Genomic DNA, 26,651 nt, shown 5'->3' on the forward strand with positions numbered 1-26,651 from the left:
AAGAAAGATATTCTGCAGAAGCATAGGAATACCACATACCAATTAACAAGGGAAAAGATATTCAGTTACACCCATGACATTGAAAGGGCTGAGATTTCGAAGAGATCTTCCATCAAAATGAACTCATATAGATATTGCTGTATCCATCTTAATTTAAGTACAACAAACTTTTTAAAGATTAGTGATAATCCTTTTTAATAATGCAATAAATTATTTAAAGGAAAAATGGCGAGTGAAAAAAGAGAGCTAAAAGAATCCAAAGAAGAAAGTTTATGGCAACATATTACTAATAGAAGGATTATATGATCTAGAATGCCCTTATTAGCAAGAAAGTACAGTAACTCGTTGACAGCTAGAAGATGCCCCACCTTTATTATTCTTAATCCTACAGAATGTTTCCCTTTATTAGCAAGCAGTATCATAACTTTAGTCACCCTCCACAATACTTTCATTAATTAAAAACTTCACTAAATTCTTTAGTTTTCATGAAAGTTTCCCCTAAGTTAGAGATCTTCCACCACTCCATCCAGATTACCGAAATGAGTGTCTAATGTCACAATTTGTCCACCCAACCACCATAGGTACTAATGTGCTTCCATGAAATTATAACTTGGTTATATCCCAAGGAGGAGTGGCTTGCCTTAGAGATAAACTTCCAATTCTATCCAGTTAACACCAAGAAAGTTAGCCTTGATCTATGAAGAAACCACAAATATAAAATATCCATCAATCATAGATGTTGGGAAGCATGTTTCCCACTCTAAGAGGGGTTTCCAGGGAAACTGAATTGAGAAACAAGTGTGAATTGCATTTTAAGAAGCATGGAATTCACATTTTCAAAAATAACCTATTGCACTCGGATGAGAAAAAAATGATCTCATTCTCCCCTCCCCATGCATGGTCCCAGCACCCACAGATTTTATCAACTTGCTCAAGTTTCCTTCTCTAATTAGATGTCTTATAAATCTAAATAAGTTTCCTTCTTTAATTAAAAGTCTTATAAATTTGCAACTACTTTTAATAAAAATAATCTACCATCTACTAATATGTGCTACACCTCATGAAAAAGAAAGAAGAAAATATGCAACTCCTCTACTTGGGTTTATAATATATATATATATAGGTAACAACTGGAGCAAGGATACATAAGTGCTGGACTTTGGGTTTTCCTCCCTCCTGTAGATTCAACAAATTTTTTTATGCATTCACCTCAACTAATTTTTTTGTTTTTTTAGTGAACATTTTTACGGAGATGGGAGGGAGAGAATGTTGACTAGGATAGAGACTTTAATTTTTTGTTGAACTTCATAAGATATATTTCTTGTTTCCTATACAAACCATATGAATGATTTTTGTAATTTTACATAAATGTTTATTGCTTCCCAAATTATACAATTTTTTATCAATCATTTCCCGCTCTTGTTTCTCGTATGGTTTCTTGCACTCGTTTCCCAACCTGGCAACTATGCTATCAATATCCTCATATGCTTCACAATTGGCAATTTTGCTCTTCATTGATGTGGCAATTTGTTCCTGGCTATTCATATATCCCAACATATTGTCCTCAAAATATTCTTCCAAATTTCCTTTGCCTGAGATTACTAATCCAGCCAATAATGACAAAAGATACATCAAGTAGCATAAAATCAAGAAAGCAGGTCCATATGTAGTATGTATCAAACCATTTTGCATTTTTTCAAAAAGAAAAGGTTATGCGGCTCGTTAGCATCATCAACAAAAATCATATAAAGGAATAAAAGTATCATATATGAATTGTTAGTTTGGTTGCACTCCTAAATAAGAACCTTACACATCCAAATGAATGTTATGGGTTTAGGTGCAGATGAATCATGAATGACTTGGAAACAACAATGAAGACATATTCTGGTGAAGTAATATGAACTTCATATACTTTCTATGAAACAATCTGAGTGAAACTCAAGTCCTTTAGTGGCTAAAATCCAATCCATTATGTGGATTCAGAAATGCTTCTCAAAATCTTGTCAGCTAATTTAAGTGCTTCCCCGTTTCTTTTTAAAGTAACATGACAATCATGACCTCGTCCAAAACTAATTAAAATGCAAAGGCTTTCATCTCTCAATCAAGTATAAGAATACGACTTTTATACTACCTTCAGTAGCGAATGCTAGCATGGTGGATTATGTTTTAAACATTTAATAATTATTTTACATGGTTTCATCAAAAATGATTAAACCAATTCATCATAATTCTAGATTTATAGTACATTTTTGTCTTACATACTTGCATTGCAGAAAGAAATAACCATATTACACCTCCTCTCTGCTAAAGCATGTCATACTAAAACAACTAAAGCATTTAGACCTGGCAAATTATAAGCAGAAGCAGGCTGGTAGGTAGATTCCATATTGAAAATCAAGAAGGCAAGCATGAAGTAATATAAAAGAATATATATCATGCTAAAATCAAATTGTCCTCACAAGAACCTAAGGTTGGTACATTGCAAATATAGCAACATAGTAGAGAAAGTGCACATAAAACTACCACGAGGTAGCAGCTTTTTCAATAAGCAAGCTTTAAAGAGGCAATTTTCTGCCTAAAAGAGCAGGTATTTTAAGGACGTGGCAGACAAAAACATTAGGTGGAAGAAAACTGAAATATGCAACTTAAAGTGTACTGAGGAGCAATTTCGCGCACTGCTTAGCCAACTGAACTTGTTTCAAATTCCATAAAACCAGCTAAAATTGCTGACATATGGCATGGATTACACGAATAATGATAACAGTAATAGTGATAAAGGAAAAACAGATCTGAAAGCATACCATCCCAAGTGGGTTGAATGGCAGAACTGCCACTATGGTTGTAAATTTGCTCGAACTCAGCAAAGTGAGATTCACCTTCTCTTCCTCGAGCCTGGGGAAGAATTGGAGGTCGATGAATTTCATCCCAAGCATCTTCAAGACCATGATTAGCGGAGCGGAAGCCATATAGGAATTCAGAATTCTGTGGAAGGTTAGTTACGGTTAGAGAAGTTCTACACATTAAGATTTCTTTTCTTATAAAGGATAAAATTTTACCCGGGAGTCCAGTTGCTGATGCTGTTGGTTCTCATATTCTGACCCCGGAAAGGTTGTCAAAGGAGCTTCAGGCCTAAAGTCAGGAGAGGAACCAGGGACATTAACTGAGGCTTCAGGAAGTCCCTTTAACTCCTGTTAAAAACAATGGATAATGGATCAACTGATTGAACAGGGAAGGAGAAACAAGGAGGAAAAATTAAAGAACTATATAGGGGCATTCATGTATTCATAGACGTGCGAGAAGAGCAATTATAACTCCATCAACTGCTATCAACTATGCTTGACCAGCACCCGTATTCTAAAGTTGGAAATGATTTATACAAGTTTTGCAACAAGACCGAAGTTTAGAAGGTTGAGAAGGTTAAGCATTTACAAACTTTCAAATTCTTTAACTATCTTCAAACTCCGTATCCTTTCTCTTGAGAAGACAAGAACACATTTTTCTTGGCCAAAATTTAAACAATCAAGAAACCAGGAAACATGTTCCAGCAAACAGTTAAGCAAGCTTATACCCCATTCAGTAATTAAATATCACTTAATGTTAATCATACATCACATGGCACAAGTCAATCATATCAAAACATTTAAACAACTGCTATCAACTACGTTTACTTGACAAGTACCTGTATTCTAAAGTTGGAAAATATTTATATAAGATGTCCAATAAGACCAAGGTTGAGAAGGTTGAGCATTTACTATGTTAAAACTCTTTTATCTATCTTCAAACTGCTTATCCCTACTCTCGAGGAGGCAAGAACGCATTTTCTTTGACCAAAATTTAAATAATTAAGTAACCTGGAAACGTGTCCAAGAAAACAGTTAAGCAAGCTTTTAGCTTATTCAGTAATCAAATTTCTCCTGTGTTAATCACACATCACATGGTACAAGTCAACCATATCAAAACATTTTAACATGGTCATTTCTTTCCTCGCTTTTTGTTGTGATTCTTTGTTTAATATGATGAGTAGACAAAGAAAAACTCATGCATGCAAGTCAGCTCAAGGAACATATGCTTCCTTAAATAATCCAAAGATATAACTGTTCTGCAAAAGAGCTGAAAAGGTATGTCCTAATTAGAGAGACACCTATCAGCCTTGCAATCTTCGGATTGATAGGTTATTTTAAGTTTCTGAATGACCAACAGCAAATCAAGTAAGCATTAGGCAGGCTATTACTCGACGAGTTGATAGCACCACAATCATACACCATAAAGACATTTAAAAAACTTCCCTTTCTACCAACACCATCCCAAAGAAAACAAACTTGGGGATGTCAATATTAATACTGAAGCAAACTCATGGATCTAATATTATCAAGATGTTTTTAAGCAACATAAAGGTGTCAATTGAAAATTATGGGTGTCTTCGCTTCATCACATGGCCTATAATCATTACCATTCTCCCTATTGTAATGTGTATACACACACGTGTGTATGTATATATTTGTATGTATGTATAAAAGGATACACATTTAGCCATCGTGCAAGCCTTAACTAAGAGGCTATTAAGATCCTAGACACCTAAGAAACAGTTCTCTCAAAAAGGCATATATAATAAGCAAGAACTTAGAAAGCAGGCGTCGGAGCAAGTTTCCGATATGATTATAAAGTGGATGCAAAACCCTAAGCAGAAAATTCCTGCTACTAAGACAAAGGCAAAGACAACTGCCCTTCTAAGCATGACTTATGCAATATGAAATAGCACACATTTCACAATAAGCTAAGGATTCTTATATGGTTGTGTTATCCCAGCAGGGATTTAAGTAGATAATTAATTCCAAAACCCTAGGCTAAGAAATAAAATCCAAAGGATTTTCTTGTATGAGGCATTACTCCTTCAGAGAAGTTGTAAGGGAAACTATAAAAATTAAAATTGAGATTTTGCACACCATGATTCAGCTGAATAAAACCAAAAATAAATGTACCTTGTACTACATAGCAAATGGCGCCAGTGATCCATTTTTCTAAACTTAGAAACTCAAAATTCATATAAAAAAGGGAAAATATAAATGCTCAAACAAGTAATGACAATTTTTCAGGATGCCCAAAACAAAAGGTACGAATAGATTTCTAGGAAAGGTGCACACAATTTCCGCTAAAATAATGCATAAAAATTGGTCTGCTGGCCAATCAAAGAAGCATGGAAGGAAAGGCTCGTGTGATCCAATAACTACATGGTTTCAACTGATAGAGTGAAAATGGTGAGATTTTCAGTAGAATTCTACCAGCTTGTCAGAGAGATTGATGAAAGATGAATAATTTAGCAGTTCGGCAGCTAGTTTCCAGGAAAAAGTCCAAGAAAACCTAGTAAATCAGCAAAACAACTCGATATTTAGACTTTGTTGAGTCGGGCGTAAACAAGCCAGGAACCGAAAATTTTCCCAGGAAATCCAATATTGCAAATAAATTGCACATCAAGTACCAAGTAGGAATCGTCGATTTCAACCAACAAGAACCGACCAAAGAGTTTTTGAACTAGAATTCGAGATTCGAGTCACAAGAAGGTACCTGGGCCTTGGAGGACGACCCGAGGATGGCGTTTGCAAGGGCGCCGAAGGGATTCGAGGGTGAGGAGGTGCCGGGGACGGCGCAGGCCGCCCCGCCAGTGACGAGATCCCTCATCGCCATCGCCGCCCTCCTTGTGGACTCGATCGAACGCTGGGGCTCGCTCGACTTCGGATGGCTCCTCTAGAATTCTTTCCAATATATTTATGGTTTTCGCGGTGAGTGACGACGAGAGTCGCACCGCGGAGGACGAGAGAACGCCGTTTCGGGGTCGCAGGACGATATAGGCTTAAAGCCGTTTCTCAGCCGCGGTCGTAGCGGGACGGGATTCGATCGCCGTCCATGAGTTGACCACCTTGTCAGTGGGGTTGAGATCATCTGGGAACGGCTATTGATTGACAGACAGCAGATAGATGGCTGATGATTTCGTTGGTTGAGATAAGGATGGTGTACCAGAGTTAAATCATATTGGGTTGGGATAGGAGATGTTTTGCCTAGCCATGCGAGCCCGAAATTTTTATGGATGGCAATTTATGATCTGATCCATCAACTCAACTCGATTCACTTTAAGTAGGTTTGGATTTGACATAAACGGATTAGACCGTATATGGATCAACTCATCTAAACTTGTCTATTAAAAGAGTTCGGTTCATACTTAAATCTTTGATCCGTTTAATAATTAGGTTGTGTTATGGGCCAATCCGTTTAATATATTTAAAATCTGTTTTATCTGTTAGAATCTGCTTAACATGTTTCTGACCAATTTAACCCGACCTGCTTGACTTGTTTAACCTATTTAAATCCACTTAACTCGTCTAACTCATTTATCTTGTTTAACAAATAGGTTACGTAGGTCGGATCAGGTTATTTGTTTAACAAATAGGTCAGATTTAGATTTAAAATTTTGATCTATTTAATAAATAGATGAAGTTGGGATTGATAAATTTTTGACCTGACCTACATCCAATCTTATCTGTATCCGACCTAATTCAATTGCCACTCCTAAGTATCTTGCACTCGCAGCCGGGAAATTCATATTTGGAATGCTATAATTCTATGAAGCAGGAAACTCTAACATGGCTCACGAGTCACGACAGAGGGCTCCACCCACGCATGACACTCACACGCCTTCCTTGCACCAATCTTTGATTGCCACGTAGGATGAGAGTAAGGGATGAAGCAAGGACCAATCAAAATACTGAAGTTCTTTCAAGAATAATAATTGTTGGGGGAATATGGTTTTTTTCCCCCAGTGACACAATTACCCCTAAGGAGTCGCACAACCGCCGACCTTGGACAGCCGAAGTCGGCGTCCGACCTCGGAACATCCGACCTCAGAGCCTCCGACCCGAAAAATTTCCGACACCCGAGGTCTATTCTTGTCAACCACCTACTACGGCCGTACCCCTCTGAGGTCCGGCCGAGGGCCATGCCCTGCCACTGCCCTGGCATTTATTACGCATGACCCCTGCAAACCCCCGGTTCACTCAATAATTAATGCGGATCTCCGGCTTACTCAACAATTAATGCGGATCTCCGGCTTACTCCACCATTAATGCGCATGGCTCCTGTTATCTACGGACCCGCAACTCTCCACGGCAAGTCAGCCCAGGAGAGTCCAATCAACGATGATAAGTCTCTGATCTCGGCCATACCTCCGACATCAATGCAATGATTCGCCCGATCGCATGCTACCTCGGGTCGTACGGCGACCTCACCTCCGACATCAATGCAATGATTCACCCGACCGTTCGTCAGTCCAAGCAGCATGCCGAGCTGTACGAACGGCCTCGCCCTATCACATCACAGGTACACCGACCCCCCTTATAAAAGGGAACCTCCGCTCCTCAGAGGGGGGTTGAACATAAAAAAACCCAAAAATATACTCCCTGCTTTCTCCTTTCAACACTGATTGCCTCCCTCTGACTTAAGCATCGGAGGGCCGGCGCCGGAAGACCCGGCCACCGGCTTTTTTGCAGGCACCCCGACGGAGGACGCCGCCCGCCGACGGACAGCCACTCGACCGCCGCTCCCCCTCTTTGACCGGCGATCGCCCCCGGGTCTAATTTCCAGCAACAGTTGGCGCTAGAGGAAGGGTCCGAGTCGCGATCATGAAGTTGAGAAGTAAGGGAGCCTCCAATGCTTCCCGGCGTCCCCCACAGAGTCCTGGACATTCCGTCCAGAATTCACCTACTCCGGCGGACCCGGCTCCCCAGGTTCAGCCGGAGCAATTCGATGCTTTGGTGCAGCAAGTTCAGGCCCTGGCTGCTGCTGTTCAAGGCCTGCGACGGTAGGAGGTCTTACCAACGCCTCCCCCGCAGGCCCAGGTTTTGCCGGAGCTTCCTCCCAGCGGCCCGATTCTTCCAGGCCAGAACCTCCATGGCTCCTCCAGGGCCAACAACGAAGGGCGGGCCTCGCCCCAGAGAGAACAGCCAGGGGAAGGTCCGAACGGAAGACCCCAACCCTCTGAAGCCGAGTCAGCCCCGGGCCGTCGTGAGCCGGAGCAAACCACGGTGACGATTCCTCGGGTCGGGGAGCTCGACAGGAAAGTCGAGCACTTGGAGCGCCAGATTGAAGCGCTCCACGGCAAAAAGGCAAGGCAAGAGGGGGATTTCGAATTTACCACCAAGTCCCCCTTTACCCGCCAAATCGACGATGAGCCAATCCCTGTGAGGTTCAAGATGCCTCATGTGGAGCCCTACAGTGGAGTCACCGACCCCCTCGACCACTTGGAGAGCTACCGGGCTCTCATGGCCCTACAAGGATCCTCGGAGGCCGTACTTTGCAAGGCCTTCCCGGCGACTCTTCGAGGGACAGCTCGGCTTTGGTTTTCTGGGCTAAAGCCGAGCACGGTGTCTTCCTTCGAGCAACTCGGCAGGCAGTTTGCTACCAATTTTGCCGCAAGCCCACGCCTAAGGCGGACGTCGGACTCCCTCCTGGATATCAAGCAGAAGGAGGGGGAATCCCTCAATGAGTACCTAGACCGCTTCACCGCCGCCACGTGGGAAGTCCGTGGGCTCGACCAGTCAATAGCCATGTCGGCTCTAAAGACTGGGGCCCGCTCTTATCGATTCCTCTTCTCCATCGAGAAGAATTTCCCGGCCGACTTCACCGAGATGTTGGCCCGAGCTCGGAAGTACGCTAAGGCTGAGGAGGCAATTGCCTCCAGGCGGGGTGCAATCGAGCCCGTCTCAAGGAAGCAGAAGAAACGCCGCGAGGAGCCCGGCCGACAAAGAAGCCGATCCCCCCGTCAGGAGAAGAGCCTCCCCCGACTGAGGAGTCCACCTTGGCAGCGGGGACAGCCACAACGGAGGACCTCGCCTCGCCCAAGGTCTCCACCCCGGCCTCGGGCGTTCCCAGGGAGGTACGAAAATTACACACCCATCAATGCTCCCCGGGCCGAGATTTTGATGGAGATTGAAGGCCGGGACTTTTTCCGACCTCCACCTCCCATGCGGGATACGGGATTCCCGCGCAATCCCAGGAAGTACTGCCGCTTCCATCGGGACCATGGGCACGACACGGAGGACTGTATTCAGCTCCGAGACGAGATCGAGGCGCTTATTCACCGTGGAGTGCTCAATCGGTTCATACGGAACCGACGCGAAGAGAGGAGGCCGGCAGAAAACACCACGCCCCCTGAGAATCCAAATGACAACAGGCCCATTGCCGGCACCATCAATGTCATTGGGGGAGGGACTTCCGCTGGAGGGCCAGCCCATGAAGCTCCCCCGAAGCGCCCACGCGCTTCCGAAGCCATCTCGTTCTCAGACGAGGACTTGGAAGGGGTTGAGACCCCTCATGATGATGCTGTGGTCATCTCCATGATTGTAAATAAGTTTGATGTAAAGCGTGTCTTAGTTGATAATGGGAGCTCGGCTAATGTTTTGTATTACCATGCCTACCAAAAAATGGGATTACCAGAAGGACATCTCCGAAAAATTAATACCCCACTAGTAGGGTTCACCGGAGATTCGGTCCCAGTTGAGGGTGAGGTCAGCTTTCTTATTACAGTCGGCCTCGCTCACCAGGAAAGCACCGTGAGGACGGACTTCCTTGTAGTCCGTCAATGCTCAGCCTATAACGCCATCCTTGGACGGCCAGGGCTAAATGCCCTCCGAGCCGTGGTCTCGACCCACCATCTACTCATGCGATTTTCCACCGCCCAAGGAGTAGGCGAGGCCCGCGGGGACCAGCTGGTCGCCAAGCAATGTTACATGGCGGCTCACAAAGCGAAACAACCAGCTGAGGCGCTGCCTCAGGCGACGGGCCCCTCGCTACCCATGGAAACCTTGGACGCAAGGGACGACCTTTGGAAGAAGCAAGTAGAGCCTGGTGAGCTCCTCGTTCGAGTTCCTCTACGAGAAAATTTTTCCGAGCTAACCGTGCAGGTCGGCTCCGGCCTTAGCGTCCGCGAAAGGGACCACCTCATCGGCTTCCTGCGGGACAACGCCGATTCTTCGCCTGGTCACCCGCCAACGTACCAGGAATTGACCCTGAGGTCATGACCCATCGACTCCAAGTAAAGCCGACCAGCAGGCCCGTGAAGCAGAAAAAGAGAGGCTCCATCCCAGAACGACAACGAGCTGCAGCTGAGGAAGTGGATAAACTCCTTGAAGCTGGCTTCATCCGGGAGGTCTCCTACCCAGACTGGCTCGCCAATATAGTCCTCGTGAAGAAGGCCAACGGGAAATGGCGCATGTGCGTGGACTACACCGACCTGAATAAGGCTTGCCCGAAAGACAGTTTCCCCCTTCCAAGCATCGACCAGCTCGTCGACTCCACCTCAGGACACCAACTGCTGACTTTTATGGATGCCTTTTCAGGGTACAATCAAATCCGAATGGCGCCAGAAGACGAAGAGAAGACGGCCTTCATCACCGACAAGGGCACCTATTGCTACAAGGTGATGCCCTTCGGCCTAAAGAATGCTGGAGCCACCTATCAGAGGCTGGTCAGCCAAATTTTTAAAGACCAGATCGGCCGAAATATGGAAGTTTACGTGAACGATATGCTGGTGAAGAGCCGAGCGGCGGAGCACCATGTAGCTGACCTCAACGAAACATTCTCCAAGCTCAGGAGGTACCGGATGAAGCTCAACCCAGCAAAGTGCGCGTTTGGAGTTACCTCAAGCAAGTTCCTGGGTTTCATAGTGACCCAGCGTGGGATTGAAGCAAACCCCGAGAAAATTCGAGCGCTGCAAGAGATGGCGCCTCCGAAGATAGTCAAAGAAGTGCAGCGGCTTACCGGACGAGTTGCCACCTTGGGGAGATTTGTCTCCCGATCGGCTGAGCGCTGCCTCCCATTCTTCAAGATCCTTAAGCGGCCAAAGGACTTCCTGTGGTCAGAAGAATGCCAGCAGGCCTTTGAAGAGCTCAGGCGCCTCCTGGCCTCTCCCCCGCTACTCACCAAGCCACAGCGGGGCGAAGTTCTTTATTTATATCTGGCCGTCTCCCCGGTTGCGGTGAGCTCGGTCCTTGTCCGGGAAGAGGACAAGCTCCAAAAGCCGGTCTACTACATCAGCCGAGTCCTCAGAGATGCCGAGACCCGGTATTCCAAACTGGAGAAGACAATTTTTGCCCTTGTCATCTCGGCGCGGAGACTCCGGCCTTACTTTCAAGCACATACAATAGTCATACTGACCGACCAGCCTATGAAGCAAATATTGCAAAGGTCGGATCGTGCGGGGAGGATCGCCAAGTCGGCGGTCGAGCTCGGGGAGTTCGACCTCGAATATCGGCCCAGGCCGGCCATTAAAGCTCAAATACTCGCCGACTTCCTCGTGGAATGCACCTTGCCAGACGACCCCGAGCCACCGTCTGCACCTATGGAGACAGCCCCAAGGCTGCCATGGGTCCTGTATTCAGACGGATCCTCAACTTCGGGGGGTAGCGGAGCTGGACTCATCCTCACCAGCCCGGACGGAGTGGTGGCCGAGCAAGCCTTGCGCCTCGAGTTCCCCGCCTCAAACAACGAGGCAGAGTATGAGGTGCTCATTGCTGGGCTCAAACTAGCGAAGGAACTGAAAGTAGAAGACCTGAAGGCCTACAGCGACTCCCAGCTAATAGTGAGCCAAGTATAGGGAGACTTTGAGGCAAAAGAGCCATCAATGCAAAAATACCTTCAAAAAGTGCGGGAACTTACGTCGGCCTTGGGCTCCTTCAACATCCAGCACATCCCCAGGGCGGAGAACCTCAGGGCCGACCAGTTGTCCAAACTGGCGACATCCCGCATGAGTGAGTTTTCCAAGGAGACAACGCTCGAATATCTTCGGACTCCCAGCACAGAGGAACCCGAACCTACCATGTGCATCGACTTCGAGCCGAGCTGGATCGACGGGTTCGTTTGCTATCTCTAGGACAGAACCCTCCCCCATGATGAGACAAAGGCTCGCCAGATCAAGCGCCAAGCTTCCCGGTATGTCCTATACGAAAACAAGCTCTACCGTCGATCATTTACTTCTCCTCTTCTCCGATGTCTCCGCCCCTCTGAGGCGGACTACGCCCTCCGAAAAGTCCATGAAGGAATTTGTGGGAATCACCTGGGAGGCCGGGCGTTAGCCTATAAGATCCTACGGCAAGGATAATATTGGCCCACGCTCCAAAAGGACGCGATGGACTTCGTTCGGAAGTGCGACCGGTGCCAACGGAACGCCAACATCCAGCGCCGGCCTTCGGCCCTGCTAACTTCGATCATCGCCCCCTGGCCGTTCGCCCAGTGGGGGATCGACATTTTGGGGCCTTTTCCCCTGGCCACCGGGCAGAGAAAATTTCTAGTCGTCTCCATCGACTACTTTACCAAATGGGTTGAAGCTGAATCCATAGCCCGGATCACCAAGCAAAAAATGCGGGATTTCGTGTGGAAGTCCATAATTTGCAGATTCGGACTCCCCCGGATCCTTATATCTGACAACGGTCGGCAATTCGACAATGTTCACTTCAGAGAATTTTGCTCCGAGCTCGGCATCGACCACCGCTTCACCTCGGTCGCTCATCCCCAGACAAACGGGAAAACTGAGGTAACAAATCGTACCATTTTGCAGGGACTCAAGGCTAGGCTTGATCGATCCAAAGGACAGTGGGTCGAGGACTCATACAACGTCCTCTGGGCATACCGGACTACGTTCCGATTGCCCACAGGAGGGACCCCCTTCAACCTAGCATATGGCACAGAGGCCGTCATCCCGCTGGAAGTCGGCCTCCCTTCTTCAAGGGTGGAACACTATGACCCCGACTCCAACTCTTCCCGACTCAGAAATAATCTGGATCTCGTTGAAGAGACACGAGAGATCGTCCGGGTCCGCATGGCGAGGTACCAGCAGAAGACGGCCCAATACTACAACTCCAGAGTCAAGCCCAAGCTCTTCAAAGTGGGGGACCTCGTCCTCAGGAGAGCCGAGGCTTCTCGGCCAACTGAGCAGGAAAAGCTTGCCCCAAACTAGGAAGGGCCATATCAAATCGCCCGAGTACAACGACCCGGGGCATACAAATTGAGATCTCTCGAAGGGATTCCAATTCCACGAAGCTGGAACTCCGAGAATCTACGGATGTATTACCAATGAAACCCCTAGGGGTTCTGTGCAACCAGGAACACGGACTCGATTCTCCTCTTTGCAATGATGTTGCCCAGAGATGGTCACCCAAGAGGGGGGTGAATTGGGTGTTTTAAAAGCTTTTGACTAATTAAAAATAAAACACACGAATATATGCACTAAAGTAAAGAAGGAGGAATAAGAAAGGTCAATCGCAAACACAAGGTTTTATAGTGGTTCGGAGCTTCCACTGCTCCTACATCCACTCCCCAAATCACCTTTGGAAATTTCCACTATAATCCAAGATTACAGTACGGTAGTTTTGCGAGTTCACTATCCAACTCGTTGTTTTACACCGGGCTCACAACAAACCCTAAAACCCCCAATTTCACTTAGGCTTGGGACGCCTTTTCCTTGTTCCAAGTCCCTTGACTGGAACAAGCACCACAATGAAAGAGTTTACAAAGGAAAAGTAAAGCTCTAAAAAGCAAATCTGACAATTATGAACAATAGAACCCGGAAGAATCCTTTTGCCGTTGGAAGCGTGAGAAATGTTGATTCTTCCGATGTGGACCGCGTAGGGTTGAGTGTGAGCTTTGAATCCCGAGCGTACGAGAGAGGTTGAGCTTGAAATCACTTGGGAAGCTTGAAAACACTTGATTTCTTCACTTGAATGCACTCACTCCCTTGAACTTTTCTTTCTTACTTTTCTCTTGAATGATCTAGCTTTGGGTTGGTGAAGAGTTGTTGAGAAGCACTTAAGAGGTCCCTTTTATAGCCCAAAAAAAAGCAAATATAGCCGTTAGAGACAAAGTAAAAAAGATTTGAAATTCAAACCAAACCTGAAAAGCTGTCAGTCGCGTCCCAGGCGCTCCGGGGACGTCTCCGCTTCAACGAGAGACGTCTCGGCTACAAGATTTTACTTTTTACGTTGTCTGGGGTCGACTCGGCACTTTAAGGGGACGTCTCGGCTTGTTTGTACTTTTTGAATGGGGACGACTCCGCTGCTTTGGGGACGACTCCGCTTCTTTATCTCTGAAAAACATGTCCTCTGGAATTCCCTGAGAGAGTCGACTCCGCTCCTTCAGGGGACGTCTCGGCTTGTTTGCACTTTATGCATGGGGACGACTCCGCTGTCTCAGGGTCGACTCCGCTTCCTTATCACCGAAAAAACCATTCTCTGGAAAACCCTGAGAGAGCCATCTCCGCTATCTTGGGGACGACTCGGGAAGTCTCCTTTTTACTTGCGAGGACGACTCCGCGTACAGTGGGGACGTCTCGCGCATATCTCTTGAAAATTGCCATTCTGCCGCAACTGAGAGAGTCGACTCCGCTACTGAGAGAGTCGACTCCGCTAGCGCGGGGACGACTCGGCAGGTGCCGGAGACGTCTCCAAGTGTCCCAGTTCTTTCTGTTTGTGCCAGAGACGTCTCTGAAACTATCCGGAGACGTCTCGGCTGTCCCTGATCTGTTTTCTTTAACTCAAAATATTCTTCAATAAATTCATAAAAATTATGGGAACTTGCCTAGACATTTCTTAACAATATTCTCAATTAATCACATGAATTCCTCAATTAAATTGTTAAGATAAATGGAATAGTGTTTTGTATTCATCAAAATCCATTAGGGGGTCAACAATCTCCCCCTTTTTGATGATGACAAAACACTGAGTATATGCAAAAATTTGAAGTTTAAACATATACACAGTATTTGATCAGATGTACAAGTATAATGTTTTGATTAGAGCTAGATACAGTGTGCATAATTGCATGGGATTGAACTTTATAGCTCTTAAGCAATTTTAGCATATCAACTGAATTTGAATCAAGTTAAAATGAAATATTGATGCTGAATTTGAATCAAGTCAATATTCTTCAATTTTATCTTTTCTAAATCAACTTTGGAGTATGATTATAAATTTTGCATTCCATATTCAATATCCATATTGGTTCTTTCTATATATCTACTCCCCCTTTCAATTATATCTACTCCCCCTTTCAATATCTCCAGATTCAATATCTACTCTCCCTTTTTGTCATCAACAATGAAGGGGACAAATTATCATTAGGTGCTTAAAACTCAATTCATAGTATATTATAATTAACCACTCAAGGATATTCAAGTTATCTTTATTAAAGAGTTCAGCATTCATTTTACTCCCCCTTTGATATTCAGGTTGTGCTCCCCCTGTTTCATATGCTTTGATAAGTTGTGCCAAATTTGAATACATAATGTATGTTATGAGATTCTTATGACACATCAAGAGGCACATTCATATTTACATATACAGAGTTGGAAATGTACACAGGGTTGCAAAAGAAATTGTATGTCATTCATATGTCATTGTAAATCTTCGAAGTCAGTACATAGTCAAAAGAAGAAATCATTACAAGTATTGATTTCTAATACAAAAAGTGTTTCAAAATAGCCTAGGATTTACAAAAAGAAGAGCCTGCAAAATGTCCCTCATCGGCGACGTTGCTCATGGGCCCTACCAGCTGTATTTTGTTCATAAACCTTACAAGCTGCATCTATGAATGCATTGATGGAATCCATGAGGGTCTTAAATTGATCTCCCTGTGACTTGTGGAAACCTGCCACAAGTGCTTCAAACTCTATGGTTGCCATTTCAATTCTTCCTCTGAGTTGGGCAACCAAGGTGCCCACGTTGCCATCTGGTTTTGTCAGCTCTTTGAGACTCTTGGAAATGCTCCTCAAGCTGTCCTTGAGCTCTATTGATCTGATGGTTTGGGTGGCACCCACACCCATTATTTCTTGTGTTGTAGCTTCAATTTGACTTCTAATATCCTTCATCTCTTGTAGAAGCCCTTCATGTGAAGCTCTGATGGGGGCCAACTCTGTAGAGATCATGGATCTCATCTCCTCCCTCATCTGCTGGCAAATGGCAGATGCTAAGGTGCGCATCTGATCCTCTCACAGGAAGGAGGGCCCACTAACTGGAGGAGGTGGTGGCATGGATGTGGAAGGTCCAGCTGAGCTGGAGGGTATATCAGGGATATCCAAGTGGCTAGGTGGAGGAGAGTGATGGTCAGACTCATGATGTGGGTTCTCGGGCTCTAGGATTTGGGCTTTTCTCTTTGGTACCTTCACCCACGACCCATCTATCTTATGAAATTCCATTCTTCTCATTGTGCCCTCATTATAATAGTCGGTGTTTCTCAAGGGCTTTGCAGGTTCATTTGTTGGAATGAAAACTTTGAAGTATTTGAAAACTAAGGTAAAGATCATGCCGTAGGGTAAACTAAACCTAGAATACCTATGACATAGGGCAATGTAGTTTAGCATAAGTCTAGGGAGGTTTAGGGGTATCCCTAGTAGGATATGGTGCATTATAACTAAATCTCGCTCCGAAACAAAATCGAAGCGACCGGTTTTGGGAAATAGGACCCGGTTGACAATACTTAAAAGAAGTCTCATCTCTGCATTTAGGTCCTGGGAATTGACAACATCAAGAGGGCCGCAGTCCTCTCTTCCTAAAAGTAGATTTAGGGCTGATTCCCTTTGGGGATGTGAGGTTGGAGCCTCACCGTCCTTAGGGATTTGTAAGACAGTGGATAGGACATCTTCATTGACTTCTACTAATGTCCCTCGGACATATGCAGTGTACCCTATGTCCCCTAAGGCCATATTGCTAAAAAGTTCTCTAACTAGGCCGGGGTAGGTCGAGGTATTGAGGGTACAAAAGTGCTCCCACCCTTGGGCTCGGAGTCTCTCTCCAATAGAGAACCCCTCATGATCTAAAAATGAGAAATCTATGTACCTTCCGGTCGTGACTGTGCGATTTGCACAGAAAATAGTCGTGGTTGGCGGAGCAACCGGAGGAGACGGCGCGGAGGGTTCTTCCCGCCGTTCCTCACCGTCGGCCGCTGCCCTAGGTCGCCTTCCACGGGTCGTCCTAGCCTTCTTTGGTGCCATGGATGCTAGGGTTTGTGATGGAGAGCAAACGGAGGCTAGGGTTTGAGGTGGAGAGCAAATGGAGGCTAGGGTTTTTCGTTTTGGTCGGGGATGAAGGAGAAAGCTCGGGTCGGCTCGAGCTATTTCGACCTATTTTAAAAGCCCTCATTCGGTCCCCGAGACGTCTCCGCGACTAAGGCGAGACGTCTCCCCTGGGGGGACGTCTCTGCGATTTGCCAGAGACGTCTCCGGCACTGAAAAATTTCAGACTAAATTCTATCTTCTCCCAATTTTTGTTTAATCACCCTAATCAACATGATCTCTTTTGATAAACTTAGAGTGAATTTGTTTGTGATCCTCTCCCTTAATGATACATCCTATAATAATTTGATAATAATTTTTGAATTATTAATATTGAAATGAGGAATGTTTGACCAAATTTCGAATACCTATGAAATAGGCTCTGAAAATATCTCCATGAAGAGTCCAAGGGAGGGTAACCATCCTCCGGAAAGTCAAACAGTTCGTCATTTAGCTTACATGAATTCATGTTTTCACTTATGTTTACCTTGAGGTTGATTACTAGTTTGCGCAGCAAAACAATGCAATACAAGTTCAATTCATTTGCTAGGATCATACAAGCTCAAAGCATTCCTTAAGAAGTTGAATCTTTCTTTACAAAGGGGCTTTGTAAAGATATCAGCCAATTGATTTTCAGTACATACATATTCAATCATCACATCATTTTTCAGCACATGATCCCTAATAAAGTGATGCCTAATCTCTATATGCTTTGACTTAGAGTGTTGGACAGGATTTTTTGTTAAATTAATTGCACTTGTATTATCACATTTAATTGGTATATTATCCATTTTGATACCGAAATCTTCAAGTTGTTGCTTAATCCAAAGAACTTGGGCACAACAGCTTCCAGTTGCAATGTACTCAGCCTCAGCTGTGGACAAGGCAACTGAATTTTGTTTCTTGCGAAACCAAGAAACCAAATTGGCACCCAAGAATTGACATGTGCCACTTGTGCTTTTTCTGTCGAGTTTGCACCCAGCCAAATCAGCATCGGAATAAGCAATTAAATTTATGTCAGATTGTTTAGAATACCATAAGCCTACATTAGATGTCCCTACTAGATATCTAAAAATTCTCTTAACAGCTTGCAAGTGTGATTCCTTAGGACATGCTTGGTATCTAGCACACATACAAACACTGAATAATATATCTGGTCTACTAGCAGTAAGGTAAAGTAGAGAGCCTATCATACCTCTGTACAATTTGCAGTCTATACTTTTACCTTTTTCATCTTTGTCAAGCTTGCAACTTGAGCCCATGGGATGCCCCGAGGTTCGACCGTAGAGTCTCAAACTCCCTCGACCTCGAGAAGCGTCGCAGGTCGACAGTTGAGGATGATAGTGTTATTTTGATGATTAACAAGCAATTATGTAGAGCATGCTATAAGTTAAATTGATACTTCATTTATAAGTTCATTACTCTCAGTACATTTGTTTAATTGAGAATATATATATGGTCTTGTTCATTTGAATGAATCTAACCTTAAGAATGCAGCAAAGTGTGGATTGAGTCGACCCATAGGTTGATTGGGTCGACCCCGGCACATCGAGGAATCATCTGGCACACTCCTGCAAAAACAGCACAAATGAACAGTGAGTTGGGTCGACCCAAGGTAAGCAAGAGTCGACCCAACCTCCAAAGAACCTCAAAATGCAAAGGAAGAATGCTCTCTGGATTTACTGAGAGGGTCGACCCAAGAAGAAGTTGAGTCGACCCAAGTAAACCTTGAGTCGACCCAAAGAAAGGTTGAGTCGACCCAAGTGAAGAAAGGCTGAAATTCAAGGTTCTGATTTTCCTGAGTTTGGGTCGACCCAAGAAAAATGTTGAGCTGACCCAAGGTTTGAGTCGACCCAAAGAAAGGTTGGGTCGACCCAAGGCAACAGAAGGCTGAATTTCAAGTTTCTGTGTTTTCTGAGAGGGTCGACCCAAGAAATGGTTGAGTCGACCCAAGGCAAAGTTGGGTCGACCCAAGGACAGGTTGAGCCGACCCAAACACGGGCTGAACATAACGGCTAGTTGTGCAGAAATGCTTTTTGGACTCCCAACGGCTATAAACGGCTAGTTTCTTCAATCCAACGGTTAGAAAGGACTATTTGGAGGTTGGAGAAGTATTTAAGAGGGAGTATTCATCAGAGGAAGCAAGACTTGGGGAAAATACATCAAGTGCATTCAAGAGAGAACCCTAGCAAGGCAAGCTTCATTCAAGAGCTTCATTCAAGAATCAAAAGAAAGGGATTGAGCAGATTCAAAGAGGCATCAAGAGCTCCTTCCCCCATTGAAGAGTGAAGCTTCCTTGACAAAGAAGAGCAAAGCAACTTCAAAGCGATAATTTCTTTCTAAACTCTTCTTTGTTGTTCATATTGTCTTATATGCTCATTTAGGAGTTAAATCTTTTATTTTCATTTGCTTAAACACTTTGTAAAGGTTCGTTGGTAAGCCCGCAAAACCAACAAAGGTTTTTGGTGAACCCGTAAAACCAAAGTTGTATAGGTTCGTTGGTGAGCCCGCAAAACCAACAAGGTTCTTGGTGAGCCCGCAAAACCAAGTGTATAGGTTCGTTGGTGAGCCCGTAAAACCAACTAGGTTTTTGGATTGTGAGCCCGGAAAACAATCCAACTGTAATCCGTGTGATTATAGTGAAATCCCAAGGGTACGCTTGGGGAGTGGATGTAGGTGCTAAGGAGAGCACCGAACCACTATATATTGTGGTGTTTGTATTGTGCTTGTGTCTCTATTTTCTCTTGCTTTACCTTCTATTATTGCATTAGCGTAACTCACTAAAATAGCTTAAGAAAGCATCCACCACACTTAATTAAGAAAGTTTTTAAAAGCACCAAAAGTTTAAAAGAAACCAATTCACCCCCCCCCTCTTGGATTGTCACCTTGGGCAACAACAGTGCTTTCCCAGACCCCTCGACCTTGCGCACGACACCTCGACAAAGTTCGGAATGCCCCGAGGTTCGACCGTAGAGTCTCAAACTCCCTCGACCTCGGGAAGCGTCGCAGGTCGACAGTGCGTTCCCAGACCCCTCGACCTTGCGCACGACACCTCGACAAAGTTCGGGATGCCCCGAGGTTCGACCGTAGAGTCTCAAACTCCCTCGACCTCGGAAAGCGTCGCAGGTCGACAGTGCGTTCCCAGACCCCTCGACCTTGCGCACGACACCTCGACAAAGTTCGGGATGCCCCGAGAGTTGACCGTAGAGTCTCTAACTCCCTCGACCTCGGGATGTACCACCGGACCAACTGTAAGCCCGAGCTCCAGGCATTGAACTCGATTCTCCGACTGAAGCCAGAATGCCCCGTGAGTCGACCGTAGAGTCTCAAACTCCCTCGACCTCGGAATGTACCACCGGACCAACTGTAAGCCCGAGCTACAGGCATTGAGCTCGACGCTCCAACTGAAGCCGGAATACCCCGAAAGCCGGTCCCAAGCTTCCTCGACCTTGGGACGACGGAATCTCCAACGGCAACCATTTCTCCTATTATGCCGGCGTCCCCGAAAAGTGAACCCCGAACAAAAGAGCGCCCACAAAAATTAGTCGAGGAGCAAAGCTGCCGACCTCGGCCTGGGAGAAGCGCGACGCGGAAGGTCTGTCGCGTCATCTCGACATTCTCGAGAGCTGAGTCGACCACGAGCCAAAGAAGGCTGCTGAGTCGACCTGGAGCGCTTAACTCCTACTGCACAAGGTACATCCTACATAATGATTGCCTCGCTATATTTATCTACGTATTGTCGGCAAAACCCCAGCTAAAATCTGGCCAAGGTCGGATTGCTCCTGCGAGTCGGCGAACAAGGGCCTAATTCGGCCCCCATATACGGACTCCGATGCCAATCTATGAAGGTAACCTCGACCATGAGCGTATTAATCGAGCTCAAGAGGGCCGAGATGTTTTCCATAGGTTTCGATCCTGCTCGCCGAAACCTCGGCAGGGACCAAGGGCGATAGCTGTGAAAGCCCTGGCGACGATCTGATTAGCGGCTCATGCTCCCCTTCGAGGGGACGGCGCTAACCCCTTTTATGAACCCACGGTCCGAAAGCCGAGCTCGAAAAACTCGGCTAGACCGCCAAGTAGTGGCCTGGGCAAATTTAGCACGGCCCCACTAGGCAGCGACAGGCCCGAACCCGGTGCCTCAAAAATCTAAGAACTAAACTCGGCGGCCTCCGCGATCCTCGGATCCGAGCTACAAGACTTGGCGAAATTTTCTAAAATCTAAGCTCGAAGCCTCCCTAGTCAGCATAATCGGAGTTCGGACACCCAAACAAGTTAGAGGAAAGGAAGGCAAAACATGGCCAAAAAACATGCCTTTATTAATAAGCAGCCCGAAGGCTCGGATACAAAGTCGAGAGTCGGCAAAAGTACCGACCTCGTTCACAAACAAAATAGACAAGGGGAGAAAGGTAAACACGGAGAGATGAAAGGAAATCTTTTCATTAACAATAAAGTGCCGAAAGGCTAAGTACAAAATTAGAGGTCGACCGATCAACAGTTTCGAAGGCCGACCTCATCTACAATAAGAAAAGAAGAAAGAGAGTCTGCGCCCTAAGAGGCGGCAGCAGCATCGGCGTCGCCCTCCGGGTCATCTATGGCAATGACCTGGGGGCCTTCAGCGGTCGCGGGCTCGGCGCCTGTGGCAGGGACCTCGGCAGCCACCCCAGGAGCATCCCCGGTAACTCCGCAAAGGGGAGACTCCGCCACTGCCAGCGTCGCTTAGTCCGCCTCAACTTCAGTAGACTCCTCCTCGGGCGCGAGGGCATCAGGAACGTCGTCGTCGGAGCCATAGCCCAACCTCATCCTCGGACGAATCGTGGAGAGGTCGAATTGGGGACAGAACCGAGCCATCTGTCTCCGGAAGTTCTCGAAGCCGCGGAGGAACCCATCCACGGTTTCCTCCTCTAACATGTCGCGGAACTCCTCCGACTCCTTGAAGAGCTCCACGGCATTCTCGGCTCGCTCGAGCGCCTTCTTCTCCCGGGCCTCAAGCTGCCCGATCTTGAGGCGGGAGACCCCGGCCTCGTACTTGAGGCCCGCGACCTCGGACTGGGCCTCCCCCAGTCGCGCCTCCGAGGTGCGCAAGGCCGACTTGGCCAGTGAATGGGCGGCCCTTTCCTCCTCGAGCACCTCGACCACTGCTAAGCGCCCGGCCTCAGTGGCCTCCCTCCGCGCTTCGGCCTCGGTCAGCGCTGCCTCCAACTCGGCGATTCTTTTCTTAGCTGGCTCCAATTGCCGGCTAACTCGCCGAGTCTCTGCTTGACACCCTTGGGCGATGAACACCAGGGTGTCGATCTCGTGAATGTGCTGCACGGGAAAAAGAGGAAAGCACTTATGAGCTGAAAGACCTACAATATGTTCGCCAATAGCTTAAGGAAAATTAGGAAAATAGCTTACCCGAGCGGTATTACGGTAGGTACCGTCGACGATCTCTTCCAGCGGTATGTTCGCGAACTCAGCCCGGTCCGCTGGAAGCATCGCACGCCGAAACACGGCACGTGCGACATCGGCATCATGAATGGCCGAGCTCCCCTCGAGAAGTGGGGATCCCGGCTCGGCCGACTCCTCCCGCCGGGCCCTTGAAGAGCTCGGCTCCTCCGAGCTGGGGACCTCGGAGCCTCTGGTCGGCGCGGGTCCCGGGCGCCGTAAATGAATGGGGGTCGGCCTCCCCCGCTGGGCGACGGGAGCGGGACAGAGAGGGGCAGTCGAGCCTGTGTTGCCGGCGTCCGGCGTCCGCCCCTGATCAGTCGCAGAGGCCCCCGCCTCCGTGCCTCTCGCCCCGGCCGATGTGGAAGCACCGACCGACCTCGACTTCTTCCGAGGCTGGGGAATTGCCCCCCCGGCCTCGGCCTCCCGCCTCTTCAGTCGAGAGAAGAGGGACGTGCTGCTGGTCAGCATGTGAGGGATGTTTGAAACCAAAAATTTTTCCAAGTATCAGACCGCTGTTAGAAAAAAGAGAGAACAGGTAAAAACAAAGCGATGCAACTACTCTTACCCTCGGGGCGCGCCGAACTTAAGCCCACGCTCGCCAAGGCGCCCTCCCGCAGGAGCTCGGTCAGGTTGAACCCCTTCCCGAGGGCTTGCAGGGAATCTAAAACCCTCAGCTCCCCCCCCCCCCGAGGGATCGGAAAGCCTATTGAGAGCTTTCAGCCGCGGATGCCCCCACTGCGGGTTAAACCCCCATGGCACCTCGGACGCAAGAAAGAAAAATTTCCCCTTCCACTCATGAATAGAGGAAGGGGCGCCCTGGAAGAGTGACATAATGCCCCGAAAGGCAAAATATAGCCACCCCGCATCCGCCGGGTTTTTCTTTAATAAAAAACATCGGCGGAAAACACTCACCGAGATCGGGATCCCGTGCCCGAGACACAAGGACAAGAACCCGATTATGGTCCTCCACAAGTTCGGTGCAAGCTGTGCTGGAACGAGTTGGTACTCTACCAGCAAGTTGTTCACGAACTCGTGAACGGGGAACCGCAGGCCGGCCCAGAGCGTCTCGCGATAGACCGCGATCCGACCTGGGGGCGGCCGCGTCACCCTGTCCTCCGGCCCCGCGGTTTCGAAACGAAACCCAGGCTGGAAGAAGAACCGGGAGCAGATCAACTCCAGCTCCTCCCCCGACAGACTTGACCCAACTTCCTCTGGGCCAGAACCCATCTTACAGAAAAGCGAAATAAGCTAAAGGAAAGTGAAGAGGAGGAAGAAGAAGAACCCTAGCTGGTACAGGGTGGAAACCTATGGGAAAGTTGCCGAAAATCGCTCCGGGCACCGTCGGCAAGACTGGGTTAAGAGTGGGAGCGAGGGAGAAGACGGCAAAGACGAAGGGCAACCAAACGGAATTTTTAGGGCAGATTCGTGGGGTTTATATAGACCCCCCTAACGGCCCAGATCGGTGGGCTCGGTTCCCGCCCCCCGTCCTGATTGCGCCACGTGTCGGCCTCGGAAGCCGAAGCACCACATTGAATCCAGAGCAATAAATCGGGTACAAAATCGAAATGCTGTCCCATCGGATCTCGCGGCCTCATCATGGGTCCGCAGAATCGGATCACCTTGAAAGACGAGCGGACGTCACTCCCGCTCCCCTCATTTAATAAGACTCCGGGACACGTGGAGCACCGATGTAGCCTCCACCTCCCCAAATCAATGATCCACTAATACGAGATCGGGAACGTTCGACCTCAGATCACGCCGCGTGTTCATTTTGAAGCACGAAACCGCATACTCATTGATGAGGGGGGCCTCGACCACGAGATCGAGGCGCCGCCTCGTCGGGCCCGGGGACCCTCATCATGGGTCCGCCGCACGAAGCGACCTCGAAGCACCAAAGGGCGCGGGTTCCGTCATAAAGGCTCCAAGAAGCGTAAGGGTGCGAACGTGATTCCCTCCAACTTTGATAATAATCTCTACTTCCCGCGTCCGAGCCTGCAAGCCGCCCGAACTCGGAAGTCGGGGGGTAGTGTTGGGGGAATATGGTTTTTTCCCCCCAGTGACACAATTACCCCTAAGGAGTCGCACAACCGCCGACCTTGGACGGCCGAAGTCGGCATCCGACCTCGGAACATCCGACCTCAGAGCCTCCGACCCGGAAAATTTTCGACACCCGAGGTCTATTCTTGTCAACCACCTACTACGGCCGTACCCCTCTGAGGTTCGGCCGAGGGCCATGCCCTGCCACTGCCCTGGCATTTATTGCGCATGACCCCTGCAAACCCCCGGTTCACTCAACAATTAATGCGGATCTCCGGCTTACTCAACAATTAATGCGGATCTCCGGCTTACTCCACCATTAATGCGCATGGCTCCTGTTATCTACGGACCCGCAACTCTCCACGGCAAGTCAGCCCAGCAGAGTCCAATCAACGATGATAAGTCTCTGATCTCGGCCATACCTCCAACATCAATGCAATGATTCGCCCGATCACGTGCTACCTCAGGTCGTACGGCGACCTCACCTCCGACATCAATGCAATGATTCACCCGACCGTTCGCCAGTCCAAGCAGCATGCCGAGCTGTACGAACGGCCTCGCCCTATCACATCACAGGTACACCGACCCCCCTTATAAAAGGGAACCTCCGCTCCTCAGAGGGGGGTTGAACACAAAAAAACCCAAAAATATACTCCCTGCTTTCTCCTTTCAACACTGATTGCCCCCCTCTGACTTAAGCATCGGAGGGCCGGCGCCGGAAGACCCGGCCACCGGCTTTTTTGCAGGCACCCCGACGGAGGACGCCGCCCGCCGACGGACAGCCACTCGACCGCCGCTCCCCCTCCTTGACCGGCGATCGCCCCCGGGTCCAATTTCCAGCAACAATAATAATATTATCAGATATCCTTTAATGTCCTACTGACATTAGGCATCCAATGCTCCTCACAACTCATTCTACCGGTCGCTATGATTATAGTATGTCTGATATACATAATCAAACGAGGTACAGTGAAGAGCAATGATTTTATGATCTACTGTTTATTTATGTGAATAATGTGGTGCAGGACTTCATGAGTAGGTCTTGATCTCATGGTGTGCGATGCATTAAATTTAGAATTAGTAACTAAGATAAGCTTCCATGTTTTTTCCTGTCTTATTTAAAAAATGAGATAAAGGATCGCTGCAATCAAATGATGGAGTGATAATGATGCCTCGGTTTCGATGTTTGAAACTAAAAATGGCAGTTTATTGAGGGCATGTAGTTAGTATGACCAAATAATGATGCCTACCATATTGAGCCAACTTGTTTTGGACACAAAGCTAAGCTTAGTAATATCTCGTTGAAAGTGAGGGTTAGGCCATTGATGCTCCATCGCAAGTATGCTTAATGGTGAGGCATGAGATGAATGTTGTTAGAATTGTACTGCACTTGTTCATATTGCCAAGTATTTCATTTTAATACGACATGTTGCTAACATGAGGTACCCACTATTTGGAGTTGGTTATCATGATCTTTCCATTATTTTAGTTTCGACATCGGTATTTATAAAAAATATCTATGTAAATTGTATATAATATATTGTATTATTTATGTAAATGCATTATTGTTGTAGTATTTATGCAAATGCACAAATGTTCCTTCTCTATGTCTAATCTATATACTATAGAATTTTTGTATCAGGACTTGCATGATAATGTTGTGGTTTTCTATTTAACAAAATAGGCATACATTTCTCATCTATAAAGACATTTGAAGTCATTTGTTCTTTAGCATAGTTTATACTAGCAATTTACCATCCCACAACCAAACTAATGACATACCAGACCTTGTATCTAGACCATGCTAGTATAGAATCGGTACATCTAGTACAAAAAGTTGGTTTGGCATATCGAAACTTAATACATCTTCCGTATTGAGTCTTTCTTCGATATCGGTACAATATAGTATATGCCTGATGCAAGACAGTACACACTAAGATGCCAAACTATATTCCATACTACAACTCAATTAATTATTCCTACCAAACCTTCAGCATGAAAACTTTGATTTTTTTTTTTTGCTAAGAAAGGCAAAATTTGGGTTCAACCTTCAAAAGCATATAAACAAGCTTCCAAGACAAGTGACTTCTCCTTCTCACAG

At 46.9% G+C, this 26,651-nt stretch overlaps 1 protein-coding gene across 1 annotated transcript in view; it reads right to left on the bottom strand.

Annotated features, from left to right (window-relative positions):
• The window catches only part of LOC103712013 (peroxisome biogenesis protein 5-like), a 39,165-nt gene extending 33,379 nt beyond the window's left edge, over nucleotides 1–5,786 (bottom strand). The window contains exons 1-3 of the mRNA XM_039116862.1: nucleotides 5,563–5,786; nucleotides 3,057–3,188; nucleotides 2,802–2,982 (exon numbers count right to left, since the gene is read on the bottom strand). Coding sequence (XP_038972790.1) covers nucleotides 2,802–2,982; nucleotides 3,057–3,188; nucleotides 5,563–5,682 — 433 coding nt within the window. The 5' untranslated portion in view covers nucleotides 5,683–5,786. The remainder of the gene's footprint in view (nucleotides 1–2,801; nucleotides 2,983–3,056; nucleotides 3,189–5,562) is intronic.
• Between the last annotated feature and the right edge of the window lie 20,865 nt (nucleotides 5,787–26,651).

The sequence above is a fragment of the Phoenix dactylifera genome, unplaced genomic scaffold (genome assembly GCF_009389715.1).
Source record: "Phoenix dactylifera cultivar Barhee BC4 unplaced genomic scaffold, palm_55x_up_171113_PBpolish2nd_filt_p 000143F, whole genome shotgun sequence".
In the NCBI taxonomy this organism is placed as follows: Eukaryota; Viridiplantae; Streptophyta; class Magnoliopsida; order Arecales; family Arecaceae; genus Phoenix; species Phoenix dactylifera.